General features: G+C 59.3%; 1 protein-coding gene across 1 annotated transcript; it reads right to left on the reverse strand.

Moving 5' to 3' along the window:
* Positions 1–174: 174 nt before the first annotated feature.
* Positions 175–19,059, reverse strand: LOC149913397 (5'-3' exonuclease PLD3-like). Its single transcript, XM_090129990.1, is given in 12 exon segments — positions 175–413; positions 415–497; positions 2,056–2,155; positions 5,273–5,438; positions 7,242–7,381; positions 8,537–8,737; positions 9,996–10,123; positions 11,451–11,571; positions 15,459–15,630; positions 17,778–17,902; positions 18,000–18,050; positions 18,915–19,059. Coding segments are annotated over 12 exon segments (1,452 nt in total). The 5' UTR covers positions 18,942–19,059; the 3' UTR covers positions 175–275.
* Between the last annotated feature and the right edge of the window lie 1,900 nt (positions 19,060–20,959).

Below are 20,959 nucleotides of genomic sequence, written 5' to 3' on the forward strand. Positions count from 1 at the left end.
TACATCCCCCCATGTCCCCACATCCCCCCCCATGTCCCCATGTACCCCCAATGTCCTCCACATCCCCCCATGCCCCCCCACCCCCCCCATGTCCCCATGTGTCCCCCCACCCCCCCACCCCCTCCATGGGCGCTCTGTAGGGACCCCCACTTAACCCCCCTCCCCATCTCCCACCTCACATCCATCAGCACTTCACCCCGACCCAAAGCCCCAAAACGGGGCGTTCTGGACCCAAAACCCGGTGTGGGGGGGGGGGGAAGGGGTGGGTGGTGGTGTCACCACGCCCCCACGCGGGGGGGGCCGCAGTGCCTCTGCCACCGCTCCGCGTCCCCGATGTCGATGCTGTGCGGGGACCCCCAGTCCCGATCGAAGGAGGACTGGAGCTGCGCCCGCAGGTTGGGCTCCGCGCCGGGGGGGGGGGGGGGGGCCGGTGGGCTGCAGCACCAACGCTGAGCCTGCGGTGCGCTGGAAGTAATCGGCCGACCAGTTGGAGGTACCTGGGGGCACAGAGGTGGGGGGCACGTGGGGGGGGGTGAGGGGGGAAGGTGGGGGGTGGGGGGGACCCAAAGGTGGGACCCAGCGTTGGGGGGTGGGGGGACACAAAACTGGGGTGTGGGGGACCCAAAGGTGGGACCCAAAACTGGGGGGTGGGGGGACACAAGGACAGGACCCAACGTTGGGGGGTGGGGGGACACAAAATTGGGGTCTGGGGACCCAAAGGTGGGACCCAACATTGGAGTATGGGGAAATCCAAAGGTGGGACCCAAAATTGGGGGGTGGGGGGACACAAAATTGGGGTGTGGGGACCCAAAGGTGGGACCCAAAACTGGGGGGTGGGGGGACCCAGTGATAGGGAGACCCAAAATTGGGGTGTGGGAGAACCCAAAGGTGGGACCCAGCGTTGGGGGGTGGGGGGACACAAAACTGGGGTCTGGGGACCCAAAGGTGGGACCCAAAATTGGGGTATGGGGAAATCCAAAGGTGGGACCCAAAACAGGGGGGTGGGGGGACACAAAATTGGGGTGTGGGGACCCAAAGGTGGGACCCAACGTTGGGGGGTGGGGGGACACAAAATTGGGGTGTGGGGGACCCAAGGGTGGGACCCAAAACTGGGGGGTGGGGGAACACAAAGGTGGGACCCAATGTTGGGGGGTGGGGGGACACAAAATTGGGGTATGGGGAAATCCAAAGGTGGGACCCAAAACTGGGGGGTGGGGGGACACAAAATTGGGGTCTGGGGACCCAAAGGTGGGACCCAACGTTGGGGGGTGGGGGGACCCAAAGGTGGGACCCAAAATTGGGGGGTGAGGGGACACAAAGGTGGGACCCAACATTGGAGGGTGGGGGGACACAAAACTGGGGTATGGGGGACCGAAAGGTGGGACCCAAAACTGGGGGTGGGGGGACACAAGGACAGGACCCAACACTGGGGGCTGGGGGGACCCAAAACTGGAGCATGGGGGGACCCAAAGGTGGGACCCAAAATTCAGGGGTGGGGGGACACAAAATTGGGGTGGGGACACCCAAAGGTGGGACCCAGCATTGGGGGGTGGGGGGACACAAAATTGGGGTATGGGGACCCAAAGGTGGGACCCAAAACTGGGGGTGGGGGGACCCAAAGGTGGGGTATGGGGAAATCTAAAGGGGGACCCAGCATTGGGGGGTGGGGGGACACAAAATTGGGGTATGGGGGGACCCAAAGATGGGACCTATTGCTGGGGTGTGGGGGGACACAAAGGTGGGACCCAACGTTGGGGGGTAGAGGGACCCAAAATTGGGGTGTGGGGGACCCAAAGGTGGGACCCAACATTGGGGGGTGGGGACACAAAGCTGGGGAGACTCAAAGATGGGGGGGCCACAAAAATGAGGCATGGGGACACAAAGCTGGGGGACCCAACAGTGGGAATGGGGGAACCCCAAGTTTGGGGTATGGGAACACAGAGATGTCGGGACCCCAATTTGGGGTGTGGGGTCCCGACGGTGGGGACCCAAAGATGGGGATCCAACGGTGGAGCCCCGCTCCCGGCCCCCCCAAAGCCCCCACCCCCCCCTCACCAATGTAGGCTGCCTTCTCGGTCACCATGAACTTCTGGTGGCTGACGCGGGCGTAGGGGATGCGGGACTGCGCCGCCGTGGACGGGACCACAAAGAGCCTCTGGGATGGGGACACATCAGCTTTGGGGTGACCAGTGCCGTTATGGGGTGCCCAGTGTCATTATGGGGTGCCCAGTGTCGTTATGGGGTGCCCAGTGCCATTAGGGGGTGCCCAGTGCCATTATGGGGTAACCAGTGCTGTTATGGGGTGCCCAGTGTCGTTATGGGATACACAGTGCCATTATGGGGTGCCCAGTGCCGTTATGGGGTGCCCAGTGTCGTTATGGGGTAACCAGTGCCATTATGGGGTGCCCAGTGCCATTATGGGGTGCCCAGTGTCGTTATGGGGGGCCCAGTGCCATTAGGGGGTGCCCAGTGCCATTATGGGGTAACCAGTGCTGTTATGGGGTGCCCAGTGTCGTTATGGGATACACAGTGCCATTATGGGGTGCCCAGTGCCGTTATGGGGTGCCCAGTGCCATTATGGGGTAACCAGTGCTGTTATGGGGTGCCCAGTGCCATTATGGAATACCCAGTGTCGTTATGGGGTAACCAGTGCTGTTATGGGGTAACCAGTGCCATTATGAGATACCCAGTGCCGTTATGGGGTAACCAGTGCCGTTATGGGGTGCCCAGTGCCATTAGGAGGTAACCAGTGCTGTTATGGGGTAACCAGTGCCATTATGGGATACCCAGTGTTGTTATGGGGTGCCCAGTGCCATTAGGGGGTGCCCAGTGCCATTATGGGGTAACCAGTGCTGTTATGGGGTAAACAGTGCCTCTATGGGTATCCAGTGCCATTATGGGATACCCAGTGCCATTAGGGGGTACCCAGTGCCAATATGGGGTAACCAGTGCCATAATGGGGTGCCCAGTGCCATTATGGGATACCTAGTGCCATTAGGGGATACCCAGTGCCGTTATGGGGTACCCATTGTCATTAGGTTGCACTCGGTGCCATTATGGGGTACCCAGTGCCGTTAGGGTGAACCCACTGCCGTTACGGGGTGCCCATTTCCCATTACCATCTGCACCCCCACTGTTTGGCATTCCTTATGCTCACTATTTGGCACTGCCCACGCTCACTATTTGGCAGCACCCATAACCCCCATTTGTCACTTCCCACGCTCACTATTTGGCAGTGCCCACGCTCACAATTTGGCAGCACCCATGACCCCCATTTCACCCCCAATTAGCACTTCCCATGCTCAGTATTTGGCACTCCCAATACTCACTATTTGGCAGCATCCATGACCCCCCATTTGGCACTCCTTGTGCTCACTATTTGGCACTGCCCATACTCACTATTTGGCAGCACCCATGACCCCCATTTGTCACTTCCCATGCTCACTATTTGGCAGTGCCCACGCTCACTATTTGGCAGCACCCATGACCCCCATTTGTCACTTCCCACGCTCACAATTTGGCAGCACCCATGACCCCCATTTCACCCCCAATTAGCACTTCCCATGCTCAGTATTTGGCACTCCCAATACTCACTATTTGGCAGCATCCATGACCCCCGTTTGGCACTCCTTGTGCTCACTATTTGGCAGTGCCCATGCTCACTATTTGTCAGCACCCATGACCCCCATTTGTCTCTTCCCATGCTCACTATTTGGCAGTGCCCACGCTCACTATTTGGCAGCACCCCTGACCCCCATTTGTCACTTCCCACGCTCACTATTTGTCACTTCCCACGCTCACTATTTGGCAGCACCCCTGACCCCCATTTGTCACTTCCCATGCTCACTATTTGGCAGTGCCCACGCTCACTATTTGGCAGCACCCATGACCCCAATTTGTCACTTCTCACGCTCACTATTTGGCAGTGCCCACGCTCACTATTTGGCAGCACCCCTGACCCCCATTTGTCACTTCCCATGCTCACTATTTGGCAGTGCCCACGCTCACAATTTGGCAGCACCCCTGACCCCCATTTGTCACTTCCACGCTCACAATTTGGCAGCACCCATGACCCCCATTTGTCACTTCCACGATCACTATTTGGCAGTGCCTACGCTCACTATTTGGCAGCACCCATGACCCCCATTTGTCACTTCCCACGCTCACAATTTGGCAGCACCCATGACCCCCATTTGTCACTTCCACGCTCACAATTTGGCAGCACCCATGACCCCCATTTGTCTCTTCCCACGCTCACAATTTGGCAGCACCCATGACCCCCATTTGTCACTTCCCACGCTCACAATTTGGCAGCACCCATGACCCCCATTTCACCCCCAATTAGCACTTCCCATGCTCACTATTTGGCACTCCCAATACTCACTATTTGGCAGCATCCATGACCCCCGTTTGGCACTCCTTGTGCTCACTATTTGGCAGTGCCCATGCTCACTATTTGTCAGCACCCATGACCCCCATTTGTCTCTTCCCATGCTCACTATTTGGCAGTGCCCACGCTCACTATTTGGCAGCACCCCTGACCCCCATTTGTCACTTCCCACGCTCACTATTTGTCACTTCCCACGCTCACTATTTGGCAGCACCCCTGACCCCCATTTGTCACTTCCCATGCTCACTATTTGGCAGTGCCCACGCTCACTATTTGGCAGCACCCATGACCCCCATTTGTCACTTCTCACGCTCACAATTTGGCAGCACCCCTGACCCCCATTTGTCACTTCCACGCTCACAATTTGGCAGCACCCATGACCCCCATTTGTCACTTCTCACGCTCACTATTTGGCACAGCCAACGCTCACAATTTGGCAGCACCCATGACCCCCATTTGTCTCTTCCCACGCTCACTATTTGGCAGCACCCATGACCCCCATTTGTCACTTCCCACGCTCACTATTTGGCAGTGCCCACGCTCACTATTTGGCAGCACCCATGACCCCCATTTGTCACTTCTCACGCTCACTATTTGGCAGTGGCCATGCTCACTATTTGGCAGCACCCATGACCCCCATTTGTCACTTCCCACGCTCACAATTTGGCAGCACCCCTGACCCCCATTTGTCACTTCCACGCTCACAATTTGGCAGCACCCATGACCCCCATTTGTCACTTCCACGATCACTATTTGGCAGTGCCTACGCTCACTATTTGGCAGCACCCATGACCCCCATTTGTCACTTCCCACGCTCACAATTTGGCAGCACCCCTGACCCCCATTTGTCACTTCCCACGCTCACAATTTGGCAGCACTCACCACCTGGGCTCTGTATCCCGTCCTGTTGTCCGCCATGGCCGCCAAGGACTTGAGGAAGGGGAACATGGCGGCCTTGGAGTGCGCCCAGCAGCCGACCAGCAGCTTCACCTCCACCCTGCGCTCAAACACGGCGCGGCGCAGCCGGTCGTCGATCTCCGGCCAGAACCTGCGGGGGACAGCGGGTCACGGCACCGTTGGGTGCTGCCAGGACCTGTGGGGTGCCGGAACTCCAGGTCACCCACAGACCTGCCAGGACCTGTCGGGGCGGCGGAACTCTGGGTCACCCCCAGCCCTGCCAGGACCCGTTGGCTGCTACAACTCTGGGTCACCCATTGCCCTGCCAGGACCTGTTGGCTGCTACAACTCCGGGTCACCCCCAGCCCTGCCAGGACCTGTTGGCTGCTACAACTCCAGGTCACCCATTGCCCTGCCAGGACCCGTTGGCTGCTACAACTCCAGGTCACCCACATCCCTGCCAGGACCTGTTGGCTGCTACAACTCCAGGTCACCCACATCCCTGCCAGGACCTGTTGGCTGCTACAACTCCGGGTCACCCATAGCCCTGCCAGGACCCGTTGGCTGCTACAAATCCAGGTCACCCAGTGCCCTGCCAGGACCTGTTGGCTGCTACAACTCTGGGTCACCCATTGCCCTGCCAGGACCTGTTGGCTGCTACAACTCCGGGTCACCCATAGCCCTGCCAGGACCTGTTGGCTGCTACAACTCTGGGTCACCCATTGCCCTGCCAGGACCTGTTGGCTGCTACAACTCTGGGTCACCCCCATCCCTGCCAGGACCTGTTGGGTACTAGGACTTGAAGTCACCCATTGCCCTGCCAGGACCTGTTGGCTGCTACAACTCTGGGTCACCCATTGCCCTGCCAGGACCTGTTGGCTGCTACAACTCCAAGTCACCCACAGCCCTGCCAGGACCTGTTGGCTGCTACAACTCCGGTCACCCACAGCCCTGCCAGGACCTGTTGGCTGCTACAACTCCAGGTCACCCACATCCCTGCCAGGACCTGTTGGGTACTAGGACTTGAAGTCACCCATTGCCCTGCCAGGACCTGTTGGCTGCTACAACTCCGGGTCACCCACAGCCCTGCCAGGACCTGTCGGGGTGGCGGAACTCCGGGTCACCCATAGCCCTGCCAGGACCTGTCGGGTGCTAGGACTCCAAGTCACCCCCATCCCTGCTAGGACCCGTCGGGGCGGCGGAACTCTGGGTCACCCAGTGCCCTGCCAGGACCTGTTGGCTGCTACAACTCCGGGTCACCCCCATCCCTGCCAGGACCTGTTGGGTACTAGGACTTGAAGCCACCCACAACCCTGCCAGGACCTGTTGGGTGCTAGGACGTGAAGTCACCCCCATCCCTGCCAGGACCTGCTGGGTACTAGGACTTGAAGTCACCCATTGCCCTGCCAGGACCTGTTGGCTGCTACAACTCTGGGTCACCCATTGCCCTGCCAGGACCTGTTGGCTGCTACAACTCCGGGTCACCCATTGCCCTGCCAGGACCTGTTGGCTGCTACAACTCCGGGTCACCCAGTGCCCTGCGAGGACCTGTTGGGTACTAGGACTTGAAGTCACCCATTGCCCTGCCAGGACCTGTTGGCTGCTACAACTCCGGGTCACCCATTGCCCTGCCAGGACCTGTTGGCTGCTACAACTCTGGCTCACCCAGTGCCCTGCCAGGACCTGTCGGGGCGGCGGAACTCCGGCTCACCCCCATCCCTGCCAGGACCTGTTGGCTGCTACAACTCCGGGTCACCCATTGCCCTGCCAGGACCTGTTGGCTGCTACAACTCCGGGTCACCCATTGCCCTGCCAGGACCTGTTGGCTGCTACAACTCCGGGTCACCCATTGCCCTGCCAGGACCTGTTGGCTGCTACAACTCCGGGTCACCCATTGCCCTGCCAGGACCTGCTGGCTGCTACAACTCCGGGTCACCCACATCCCTGCCAGGACCTGTCGGGGCGGCGGAACTCGGTAGCCGGCAGGTAACTCATCACCGCCACGCTGATGAACCGCTGGGCGGCGTCGATGACGCTGAGCACCGCCTGCAGGTCCTGGGTGCGGCCCGGCGCGCAGAACGACGGCGGGGAGCTCTGCGTGCGACGGCGGCGCTCAGCGCGGCTCCTCGGGACCCGCCACAAAGTGAGCCGCAGGGGGGCAGGAGTGGGGCGGGGGGCTGCCAAATAGTGAGCGTAGGGGCTGCCGAATTGGGGGGGTGGGGGCTGCCAAATAGTGGGATGGCAGCTGCCAAATTGTGGGATGGCAGCTGCCGAATTGTGGGGTGGGGGCTGCCAAATAGTGAGCGTAGGGGCTGCCGAATTGGGGGGGTGGGGGCTGCCAAATAGTGAGCGTAAGGGCTGCCAAATGGTGGGGGTGAGGGATGCCAAATAGTGAGCGTAGGGGCTGCCAAATAGTGAGCGTAGGGGCTGCCAAATTGTGAGCGTAGGGGCTGCCGAATGGTGGGGGTGAGGGATGCCAAATAGTGAGCTTAGGGGCTGCCCAACTGGGGGGGTGGGGGCTGCCAAATAGTGGGATGGCAGCTGCCGAATTGTGGGGTGGGGGCTGCCAAATAGTGAGGGTAGGGGCTGCCGAATTGTGGGGTGGGGGCTGCCAAATAGTGAGCGTAGGGGCTGCCAAATTGTGAGCATAGGGGCTGCCAAATTGTGAGCGTAGGGGCTGCCAAATGGTGGGGGTGGGGGCTGCCAAATAGTGAGCGTAGGGGCTGCCAAATGGTGGGGGTGAGGGATGCCAAATAGTGAGCGTAGGGGCTGCCCAACTGGGGGGGGTGGGGGCTGCCAAATAGTGAGCGTTGGGGCTGCTGAATTGGGGGGGTGGGGGATGCCAAATAGTGAGCGTAAGGGCTGCCAAATGGTGGGGGTGAGGGATGCCAAATAGTGAGCTTAAGGGCTGCCCAATTGGGGGGGTGGGGGCTGCCAAATAGTGGGGCTAGGGGCTGCCAAATAGTGAGCGTAGGGGCTGCCAAATGGTGGCCATTGGGGGTGGGGGCTGCCAAATTGGGGGGGTGCGGGCTGCCGAATTATGGGGTGGGGGCTGCCAAATTGTGGGGATGGGGGCTGCCAAATTGTGGGGTGGGGGCTGCCAAATAGTGAGCGTAGGGGCTGCCAAATAGTGGTCATTGGGGGTGGAGGCTGACCAATTGGGGGGGTGCAGGCTGCCGAATTGTGGGGTGGGGGCTGCTGAATTGTGGGGCTGGGGGCTGCCAAATAGTGGGGCTGGGGGCTGCTCACCGAGAAGTAGAGGGCGGCCGGGGTCCCGTTGAGCCGCAGCTGCATTGGGGTCTCCATGTTGAAGGGGGTGGAGAAGTTGGAGGGCCAGGGGGTGGGGATGGAGGCGTTGGGGGCACCCAGGGCCCAGTAGGCCTCGAACACTTTGCCCACGTCCTGCGCCGCGCAGCTGCAGTTGTAGATGGCGACGCCCAGCTCCTTCACCTGCGGGTGCCGAGAGCACGGAGCCGGGGTCACCAACCCCACACAACCCCCCCAAAACCTCATCAAAACCCCACACAACCCCACACAACCCCACACAACCCCACATAACCCAGCACAACCCAACACAACCCCATCAAAACCCAACACAACCCAACACAACCCCATCAAAACTCAACACAACCCCAACAAACCCCATCAAAACCCAACACAACCCCAACAAACCCCATCAAAACCCAACACAACCCCATCAAAACCCAACACAACCCCACACAACCCCACACAACCCAACACAACTCAACACAACCCCATCAAAACTCAACACAACCCAACACAACCCCACACAACCCAACAAAACCCCATCAAAACCCATCAAAACTCAACACAACCCCACACAACCCAACACAACTCAACACAGCCCCCCTGAAACCCCACACAACCCCATCAAAACCCAACACAACCCCACTGAAACCCAACACAACCCCACACAACCCCATCAAAACACAACACAACACAACTCAACACAACCCCATCAAAACCAACACCAACGCAACACAACCCCACACAACCCCATCAAAACCCAACACAACCCCACACAACCCCATCAAAACCCAACACAACCCCACACAACCCCATCAAAACCCAACACAACCCCACACAACCCCATCAAAACCCAACACAACCCCACACAACCCCATCAAAACCCAACACAACCCAACACAACCCCAACACAACCCCAAAACAACACAACCCCACACAACCCCACACAACCCTACACAACCCCAACTCAACCCAGCACAACCTGACACAACCCCACACAACCCAGCACAACCCCACAAAACCCCACATAACCCCACACAACCCCACACAACCCTACACAACCCCACACAACCCCACACAACCCCACACAACCCCACACAACCCTACACAACCCCACATAACCCTACACAACCCTTCACAACCCCACACAACCCTACACAACCCCAACTCAACCCAGCACAACCTGACACAACTCAATACAACCCAACACAACCCCACACAACCCCACACAACCCTACACAACCCCACACAACCCGACACAACCCAGCACAACCCCATGGAGTCACCAATCCCATCCCATCCCCATCAGTGTGGGTCACCACCCCCATCCCAGCGCCACGGGAAGCATCACCGACCCCCTGAAGGGGACGCGGTGCGGCTGGGGGTGACGGGGGACTCCGAGCCATTTTTGGGGTGGATTTGGGTTTTTTTGGGTCCCCACCTGGGTGAGGGAGCGCCAGTCCATGTTGGCACTGCCGATGTAGAGGTGGGCGCCGTCCACGACCCACAGCTTGGTGTGCAGCACCCCGCCTGCCAGCCGCCCCACATCCACCATCCGCACCGCAGCACCTGGGGGGCAACGAGTCCCCAGAGCCCACCTCTGGGACCCCCATATCCCACCTCTGGGATCCCCATATCCCACCTCTGGGACCCCCACAGCCCACCTCTGGGACCCCCATATCCCACCTCTGGGACCCCCACAGCCCACCTCTGGGACCCCCATATCCCACCTCTGGGACTCCTCCCATATCCCACCTCTGGGACCCCCACAGCCCACCTCTGGGACCCCCCCCCATATCCCACCTCTGGGACCCCCACAGCCCACCTCTGGGACCCCCCCCCATATCCCACTTCTGGGACCCCCACAGCCCACCTCTGGGACCCCCCATATCCCACCTCTGGGACCCCCACAGCCCACCTCTGGGACCCCCCATATCCCACTTCTGGGACCCCCCCCCATATCCCACCTCTGGGACCCCTCCCACAGCCCACATCTAAGACCCCCCATATCCCACCTCTGGGACCCCCCACAGCCCACCTCTGGGACCCCCATATCCCACCTCTGGGACCCCCACAGCCCACCTCTGGGACCCCCCCCCATATCCCCCTTCTGGGACCCCCCATATCCCATCTCTGGTCCCCCCATATCCCACCTCCGAGACCCCCATATCCCACCTCTGAGACTCTCCACAGCCCACCTCTGGGACTCCTCCCATAGCCCACCTGTGGGACCCCCATATCCCACCTCTGGGACCCCCATATCCCACCTCTGGGTCCCCCCATACCCCAACTCCGGGTCCCCCCACTCCCCAACATTGGTTCCCCCCATCTTTGGGTCCCCATACCCCACCTCTGGGTCCCCCCATACTTTAACTTTGGGTCCCCTACTTTGTACCCCATTCCTCAACTTGGATCCCCCCATCTTTGGGTCCCCATTCCCTAATGTTGGGTCCCCCCATAGCCCACCTCTGGGTCCCCCCATACCCCAACATTGGGTCTCCCCACTTTGTACCCCATTCCCCAACATTGGGTCCCCCCATACCCCAATGTTGGACCCCCCCATCTTTGGGTCCCCATTCCCTAATGTTGGGTCCCCCCCCTCCCCAACATTGGGTCCCCCCATACCCCAACTGTGGGTCCCCCCACTCCCCAACATTGGGTCCCCCATACCCCAATGTTGGATCCCCCCATACCCCACCTCTGGGTCCCCCCATACCCCAACTCCGGGTCCCCCCACTCCCCAACATTGGGTCCCCCCATACCCCAACATTGGAGCCCCCCATCTTTGGGTCCCCATACCCCAGTGTTGGGTCCCCCCATACCCCAACTTTGGGTCCCCCCACAGCCCACCTATGGGCCCCCCAGCCCCCCCCCCCGCTGTGGGGCCGTTGCTCACCGCTGCGCTGTAGGGCCAGCAGGTCCCCCATTGGGGTCGTGTGCCCCGGGGTGCTGACGGCCACCCGGACGGCCACCCCGCGCCGGGGCAGCTGGAGGATCTCAGCCAGGATGCGCTCACCCTATGGGGGGAAAATGGGGGAAAAAGAGGGAAAAATGGGGAAAAAAAGAAATAAAACCAAACAAATGGAGACTCATAGCGATGGGGGCGGGTTGGGATGTGGGGCTGGGTTGTGGGGTTGTGGGGTTGGGCTGTGGGGATGTGGGGTCGGGTGGGGATGTGGGGCTGGGTTGTGGGGTTGGGTTGTGGGGTTGGGTTGGGATGTGGGGCTGGGTTGTGGGGTTATGGGGTTGGGCTGCGGGGTTGTGGGGTTTGGGGATGTGGGGCTGGGTTGTGGGTTTGTGAGGTTGAAGGGTTGTAGGGTTGGGTTGTGGGGTTGAGGGGTTGTGGGGTTGGGTTGTGGGGTTGGGATGGGATGTGGGGTTGTGGGGTTGGGCTGTGGGGTTGGGTTGGGATGTGGGGTTGTGGGGTTGGGTTGTGGGGTTGGGTTGGGATGTGGGGCTGGATTGTGGGGTTGGGTTGTGGGGTTGGGTTGGGATGTGGGGCTGGGTTGTGGGGCTGAGGGGTTGTGGGGTTGGGTTGTGGGGTTGGGTTGGGATGTGGGGCTGGGTTGTGGAGTTGAGGGGTTGTGGGGTTGGGTTGGGATGTGGGGCTGCGTTGTGGGGCTGAGGGGTTGTGGGGTTGAGGGGTTGTGGGGTTGGGTTGTGGGGTTGGGTTGGGATGTGGGGCTGGGTTGTGGAGTTGAGGGGTTGTGGGGTTGGGTTGGGATGTGGGGTTGTGGGGCTGAGGGGTTGTGGGGTTGAAGGGTTGTGGGGTTGGGCTGTGGGGTTGGGTTGGGATGTGGGGCTGCGTTGTGGGGTTGGGTTGGGCTGTGGGTTGTGGGGTTTGGTGGAGCCATGAATTATGGACGGGATTTGGGGCCGGTCTGACGGCGTCGGGATGCGCGCAGCCCAGCCCGGCCCCGGGGCTGCAGCTGTGGGTCTGGGCAGGAGGGAGGGGGGGGGGGGGGATTTGGGATCGTGGGATCGGGTTGGGATCTTGGGATTGGGTTGGGATCAGTTCAGATCCACTGTGATTCATTGGGACCCACTGCGATCCATCAGAACCCATCGGGATCTATTGGGACCCATTGTGATCCATCAGACCCATTGGGATCCATTGGGATCCATCAGGACCCATCGGGACCCATTGTGCCCCACTGTGCCCCATTGTGACCCGTTCTGACCCACTGTGCCCCGCTGTGCCCCATTGTGATCCATCAGGACCCACTGTGTCCCACTGTGTCCCATTATGTCCCGTTTTGCCCCATTGTGCCCCATTGTGTCCTGCTGTGCCCCACTGTGTCCTATTGTGACCCATTGTGTCCCATTGTTCCCCACTGTGCCCCACTGTGTCCCATTGTGACCCACTGTGATCCATCAGGACCCATTGGGACCGATTGCGTCCTGTGTCCCATTGTGTCCCATTGTGATCCATCAGGACCCATTGTGCCCCATTGTGCCCCATTGCATCCTGTTGTGCCCCATTGTCTCCCACTGTGCCCCATTGCGCCCCATTGTGTCCCATTGTGCCCCATTATGTCCCGTTTCTCCCCATTGTGCCCCATTGTGTCCCACTGTGTCCCATTATGTCCCAGTGTGTCCCACTGTGCCCCATTGTGATCCATCAGGACCCACTGTGCCCCATTGTGCCCCACTGTGCCCCATTGTGTCCCATTGTGCCCCATTGTGCCCCACTGTGCCCCGCTGTGCCCCGCTGTGCCCCATTCCGCCCCATTGCACCCCATTGTGTCCCATTGCGCCCCGCTGTGCCCCATTGTGTCCCATTGTGCCCCATTGTGTCCTGTTGTGCCCCATTGTGATCCATCAGGACCTACTGCATCCCATTGTGTCCCACTGCGCCCCACTGTGCCCCATTGAGTCCCACCGTGTCCCATTGTGATCCATCAGGACCCACTGCATCCCATTGCGCCCCGCTGTGCCCCATAGTGTCCCACTGTGTCCCACTGTGCCCCACTGTGATCCATCAGGACCCACTGTGCCCCATTGCACCCCATTGTGTCCCATTGTGATCCATCAGGACCCACTGCATCCCATTGCGCCCCGCTGTGCCCCACTGTGCCCCATAGTGTCCCACTGTGCCCCATTGTGTTCCATTGAGACCAATGAGTCCCATTGTGACCCATTGTGATCCATCAGGACCCACTGTGCCCCATTGAGTCCCATTGTGCCCCATTGTGCCCACTGTGCCCCGCTGTGCCCCATTGTGTCCCATTGTGATCCATCAGGACCCCTTGTGCCTCACTGTGCCCCATTGTGCCCCACTGTGCCCCACTGTGTCCCATTGTGCCCCATTGTGTCCCATTGTGCCCCACTGTGCCCCATTGTGCCCCATTGCGCCCCATTGTGTCCCATTGTGCCCCACTGTGCCCCATTGTGCCCCATTGCGCCCCATTGCGTCCCATTGTGTCCCATTGCGTCCCATTGTGCCCCACTGTGTCCCACTGTGCCCCATTGCGCCCCATTGTGTCCCATTGTGTCCCATTGCGCCCCATTGCGTCCCATTGTGTCCCATTGTGCCCCATTGCGCCCCATTGCGTCCCATTGTGTCCCATTGCGTCCCATTGTGCCCCACTGTGTCCCACTGTGCCCCATTGCGCCCCATTGTGTCCCATTGTGTCCCATTGCGCCCCATTGCGTCCCATTGTGTCCCATTGTGCCCCATTGTGCCCCATTGCGCCCCATTGCGTCCCATTGTGCCCCACTGTGTCCCACTGTGCCCCATTGCGCCCCATTGCGTCCCATTGCGTCCCATTGTGCCCCATTGTGCCCCATTGTGATCCATCAGGACCCATTGTGCCCCATTGTGCCCCATTGCATCCTGTTGTGCCCCATTGTGCCCCACTGTGCCCCATTGCGCCCCACTGTGTCCCACTGTGCCCCATTGCGCCCCATTGTGTCCCATTGTGTCCCATTGCGCCCCATTGCGTCCCATTGTGTCCCATTGTGCCCCATTGTGCCCCATTGCGCCCCATTGCGTCCCATTGTGCCCCACTGTGTCCCACTGTGCCCCATTGCGCCCCATTGCGTCCCATTGCGTCCCATTGTGCCCCATTGTGCCCCATTGTGTCCCATTGTGATCCATCAGGACCCATTGTGCCCCATTGTGCCCCATTGCATCCTGTTGTGCCCCATTGTGCCCCACTGTGCCCCATTGCGCCCCACTGTGTCCCACTGTGCCCCATTGCGCCCCATTGTGTCCCATTGTGTCCCATTGCGCCCCATTGCGTCCCATTGTGTCCCATTGTGCCCCATTGTGCCCCATTGCGCCCCATTGCGTCCCATTGTGCCCCACTGTGTCCCACTGTGCCCCATTGCGCCCCATTGCGTCCCATTGCGTCCCATTGTGCCCCATTGTGCCCCATTGTGTCCCATTGTGATCCATCAGGACCCATTGTGCCCCATTGTGCCCCATTGCATCCTGTTGTGCCCCATTGTGCCCCACTGTGCCCCATTGCGCCCCACTGTGTCCCACTGTGCCCCATTGCGCCCCATTGTGTCCCATTGTGTCCCATTGCGCCCCATTGCGTCCCATTGTGTCCCATTGTGCCCCATTGTGCCCCATTGCGCCCCATTGCGTCCCATTGTGCCCCACTGTGTCCCACTGTGCCCCATTGCGCCCCATTGCGTCCCATTGCGTCCCATTGTGCCCCATTGTGCCCCATTGTGTCCCATTGTGATCCATCAGGACCCATTGTGCCCCATTGTGCCCCATTGCATCCTGTTGTGCCCCATTGTGCCCCACTGTGCCCCATTGCGCCCCATTGTGTCCCATTGTGCCCCATTGCGCCCCATTGTGTCCCGTTTTGCCCCATTGCACCCCATTGTGCCCCATTGCGCCCCGCTGCGCCCCATTGCGCCCCATGGCGCCGCGCTGTGCCGGCGGTACCGGCTGTGCCGAGGGCTCGGTGGTGCCGGTGTCGTTGTTGGTCAGCGTCCAATAGAAGGAGGCCACGTCCAGACTGCGGCGCGCCGAGCGCAGCAGCTGCAGCCAGGCTGCAAACGTGGAGGGCGGCGGGCTGGGGGGCAAACCCTGCGGGGTGCTCTGCACCAGCACAGCTCTGCAATGCAACACCATGCAATGCAATGCAATGCAAACCCTGCGGGGTGCTCTGCACCAGCACAGCTCTGCAATGCAACACCATGCAATGCAATGCAATGCAAACCCTGCGGGGTGCTCTGCACCAGCACAGCTCTGCAATGCAATGCAATGCAATGCAACACCATGCAATGCAATGCAATGCAACACCATGCAATGCAATGCAATGCAAACCCTGCGGGGTGCTCTGCACCAGGACAGCTCTGCAATGCAATGCAATGCAATGCAATGCAAACCCTGCGGGGTGCTCTGCACCAGCACGGCTCTGCAATGCAATGCAATGCAATGCAATGCAACACCATGCAGTGCAATGCAATGCAAACCCTGCGGGGTGCTCTGCACCAGCACGGCTCTGCAATGCAATGCAATGCAATGCAATGCAACACCATGCAGTGCAATGCAAACCCTGCGGGGTGCTCTGCACCAGCACAGCTCTGCAATGCAACACCATGCAATGCAATGCAAACCCTGCGGGGTGCTCTGCACCAGCACGGCTCTGCAATGCAACACCATGCAATGCAATGCAATGCAATGCAATGCAATGCAATGCAATGCAAACCCTGCGGGGTGCTCTGCACCAGGACAGCTCTGCAATGCAATGCAATGCAATGCAATGCAATGCAATGCAATGCAATGCAATGCAAACCCTGCGGGGTGCTCTGCACCAGGACAGCTCTGCAATGCAACACCATGCAATGCAATGCAACACCATGCAATGCAATGCAATGCAACACCATGCAATGCAATGCAATGCAATGCAATGCAAACCCTGCGGGGTGCTCTGCACCAGCACAGCTCTGCAATGCAATGCAATGCAATGCAACACCATGCAATGCAATGCAATGCAACACCATGCAATGCAATGCAATGCAATGCAAACCCTGCGGGGTGCTCTGCACCAGGACAGCTCTGCAATGCAATGCAATGCAATGCAACACCATGCAATGCAATGCAATGCAAACCCTGCGGGGTGCTCTGCACCAGCACAGCTCTGCAATGCAATGCAATGCAACACCATGCAATGCAATGCAAACCCTGCGGGGTGCTCTGCACCAGGACAGCTCTGCAATGCAACACCATGCAATGCAAACCCTGTGGGGTGCTCTGCACCAGGGCAGCTCTGCAATGCAAGGCAATGCAATGCAATGCAATGCAATGCAAACCCTGCGGGGTGCTCTGCACCAGGACAGCTCTGCAATGCAACGCAATGCAATGCAATGCAATGCAAACCCTGCGGGGTGCTCTGCACCAGCACGGCTCTGCAATGCAAGGCAATGCAACACCATGCAATGCAATGCAATGCAACACCATGCAATGCAATGCAATGCAAACCCTGCGGGGTGCTCTGCACCAGGACAGCTCTGCAATGCAATGCAATGCAATGCAATGCAATGCAATGCAAACCCTGCGGGGTGCTCTGCACCAGGACAGCTCTGCAATGCAATGCAATGCAACACCATGCAATGCAATGCAATGCAATGCAAACCCTGCGGGGTGCTCTGCACCAGCACAGCTCTGCAATGCAATGCAATGCAATGCAACACCATGCAATGCAATGCAATGCAAACCCTGCAGGGTGCTCTGCACCAGCACGGCTCTGCAATGCAATGCAACACCAGCATCCTTCCACCCCAAAACGCTCCAAAATGCCCCCAAAGATCCAACTTCTCCCGCCCCAAAGCACCCAAATCTGTTGTGCCCCAAACATCCCAATCCTGTTGTGCCCAAAAAGCCCCAAAATGCCCCAAATGTTCAAATCCTTCCACCCCAAAATGCCCCCAAATGCCCCAAAGATCCCAATTCCCCCACCCCAAAATGCCCCCAAAAATCCAACTTCTCCCACCCCAAAATGCCCCAAAGATCCCAATTCTCCCACCCCAAAATGCCCCAAAAGATCCCAATTCCCCCACCCCAAAATGCCCCCAAAATCCAACTTCTCCCACCCCAAAATGCCCCAAAAGATCCCAATTCCCCCACCCCAAAATGCCCCAAAAATCCAACTTCTCCCACCCCAAAGCGCCCAAATCTGTTGTGCCCCAAACATCCCAATCCTGTTGTGCCCCAAAAGCCCCAAAACGCCCCAAATTTGCCCCCTTCCCCCCCAAATACCTGCAGGTGTCCCCGCAGCCTCCGGCCCCGCTGTGACCCCGCAGCTCCGAGGTTCCCCCGAGGCCGAAGCAGAGGAAGAGGAGGAGGAAGGAGAGAACCCCGAGGGTGGCACAGAGCAGCGCCGGCTGGGAGGGCGAAAACGGGGCAAAAAACGGCAATTTTGGGCAAAAAAACCCAAATCAACGGCGATTTGGGGGGATTTAGGGGATTTTAGGGGTTTACCACGGGGAGGCGGCGGGGGGAATCCATCGCTGCGGGGTCCGCGGGGGGCAGCTGGGATGGAGCACAGAGAGGAGAAGTTTTGGGGTGAAATGGGGTGAATTTGGGTAAAAACGGCCCGGAGGGTGGATTTGGGGGGGGGGGAGCGGGGCCATGGGGCAGCCCGGTTTTTGGGAGGTGGGGGGGATGAATGTGGGGCTGGGGGCTACGGGACCCCAAAAGGGTGGGGTTTGGGGGGGCTGGGGGTGATGGGAGTCAAAGTTTTGGGGTGAAATCGGGCGGAAATGGGCAAAAGTGATGGATTGTGGGGTCAGAGAGGGGCTACGGGACCCCCAGGTGTGGGGTTTATGGGGTCAATGTGGGGCAGGGGGCTACAGGACCCCCAAGTGTGGGGTTTATGGGGTCAATGTGGGGTAGGGAGCTACAGGACCCCCAAGTGTGGGGTTTGGGGTGGTCAATGTGGGGCAGGGGGCCACGGGACCCCCAAGTGTGGGGTTTATGGGGTCAATGTGGGGCAGGGGGCCACGGGACCCCCAAGTGTGGGGTTTTGAGGCGCTGAATGTGGGGTAGGGGGCTACGGGACCCCCAAGTGTGGGGTTTGGGGTGGTCGATGTGGGGCAGGGGGCTATGGGACCCCCAAGTGTGGGGTTTTGTGGGGCTGAATGTGGGGCAGGGGGCTACGGGACCCCCAACTGTGGGGTTTTGTGGGGTCAATGTGGGGCTGGGGGCTATGGGATCCCAATTCAGGGTTTGTGGGGTCAGTGTGGGGTAGGGGGCTATGGGACCCCCAAGTGTGGGGTTTTGTGGGGTCAATGTGGGGTGGGGGGCTATAGGACCCCCAAGTGTGGGGTTTGTGGGGTCGATGTGGGGCAGGGGGCCACGGGACCCCCATGTGTGGGGCTGTGGGATGCTCCATACCTTCTTGTAGGGCACGCGGGGTTTCATCGCTGCCTCCGGCCGCTTCCAAAGCTGCCCCCAAAAGACCCCAAATAGTTTTGGGGCCGCCCCACAGCGCACCCCAAACTGCACCCCGCACCCAACCCCACGCTGACTCACGGGGCCTCACGTGCCCCACAGACGGGGAGGGGAAGTGGGACGGCCCCAAAATGGGAGGGTTTCCCTGGGGGTGTGGGGCAGGATGGGGTTATAGGGACTGGGGTGGGATTGGGGGCGGGAGCGGGGGGTGTTTGGGGCGGATTTGGGGATGTTTGGGTGTTTTGGGGGCAGATTTGGGGATGTTTGGGGTGGATTTGGGATATTTGGGTGTTTTGGGGGCAGATTTGGGGATGTTTGGGGGGGATTTGGGGTCAGGGATGGGATTGGAGTCGGGATTTGGGGATGTTTGGGGCGGATTTGGGATATTTGGGTGTTTTGGGGTCAGGGATGGGGGATGTTTGGGGCGGATTTGGGGTCAGGGATGGGATTCGGGTCTGGATTGGGAGATGTTTGGAGCGGATTTGGGATATTTGGGTGTTTTGGGGTCAGGATTGGGGGATGTTTGGGGTGGATTTGGGGTCAGGGATGGGATTGGGGTCGGGATTTTGGGATGTTTGGAGCGGATTTGGGATATTTGGGTCTTTTGGGGGCAGGATTGGGGGATGTTTGGGATGGATTTGGGGTGAGGGATGGGATTGGAATAGGGATTTGGGGATATTTGGGGTAGATCTGGGGATGTTTGGGGTGTATTTGGGGTCAGGGATGGGATTGGGGTCGGGATTTGGGGACATTTGGGGACATTTCAGTGTTTTGGGGTCGGGATTTGGGGATATTTGGGTCAGGGATGGGATTGGGGTCAGGAGTTGGGGATGTTTGGGGGGATATTTGGGGTGGACTTGGGGTCAGCGATGGGGTTGGGGTCAGGATTTGGGGCCATTTGTGGTACTTTAGGCTGAGGACTGGGGGATATTTGGGGTCAGCAATGGGACTGGGGTCGGAATTTGGGGATATTTGGGTGTTTTGGGGTCAGGAGTTGGGGATGTTTGGGTGCTTTAGGGTCTGGAGTTGGGGATTTTGGGGCAGATTTGAGGATATTTGGGGTGGATTTGGGGTCAGGGATGGGATTTGGGATCAGAATTTGGGGATATTTGGGGAGGATTTGGGGATATTTGGGTGTTTTCGGGTCAGGATTTCCAGATGTTTTGGGCAGATTTGGGGATGTTTGGGTGTTTTGGGGTCATGGATGGGATTGGGGTCGGGATTTGGGGATATTTGGGTGTTTTGGGGTCAGGAGATGGGGATTTTGGGACGGATTTGGGGCCATTTGTGGTACTTTAGGCTCAGGTCTGGGGGATATTTGGGGTCAGCAATGGGACTGGGGTCGGAATTTGGGGATATTTGGGTGTTTTGGGGTCAGGATTTCAGGATGTTTGGGGCAGATTTGGGGAAGTTTGGGTGTTCTGGGGTCGGGGACGGGATTGGGGTCGGGATTTGGGGCCATTTTGGGGACATCTCAGTGTTTTGGGGTCGGGATTTGGGGACATCTGGGTGTTTTGGGGTCAGGAGTTGGGGATACTTGGGGATATTTGGGTCAGGGATGGGATTGGGGTCAGGATTTGGGGATGTTTGGGGACATTTGGGGTGGATTTGGGATCAGCGATGGGGTTGGGGTCGGGATTTGGGGCCATTTGGGGCCATTTGGATGTTTTGGGGTCAGGATTTGGGGCCATTTGGGGCGGATTTGGGGCCATTTGTGGTACTTTAGGCTGAGGACTGGGGGATATTTGGGGTCAGCGATGGGACTGGGGTCGGAATTTGGGGCCATTTGGGGCCATTTGGGGATTTTGGGGTATTTCAGGCTCAGGGTCGGCGATCTTTGGGGTCGGGGTGGATTTTGGGGTGGATTTTGGGGTGGATTTGGGGCCATTTTGGGGACAATGTGGAGCTCCAACCACGTCCAGCCCGAGATGTGGCGGATTTGGGGCATTTTGGGGCATTTTGGGGCATTTCGGGCGGATTTCGGCCAC

Source organism: Phasianus colchicus, chromosome 38 (genome assembly GCF_987193195.1).
Source record: "Phasianus colchicus chromosome 38, bPhaCol1.hap1.1, whole genome shotgun sequence".
NCBI classification, from domain to species: domain Eukaryota; kingdom Metazoa; phylum Chordata; class Aves; order Galliformes; family Phasianidae; genus Phasianus; species Phasianus colchicus.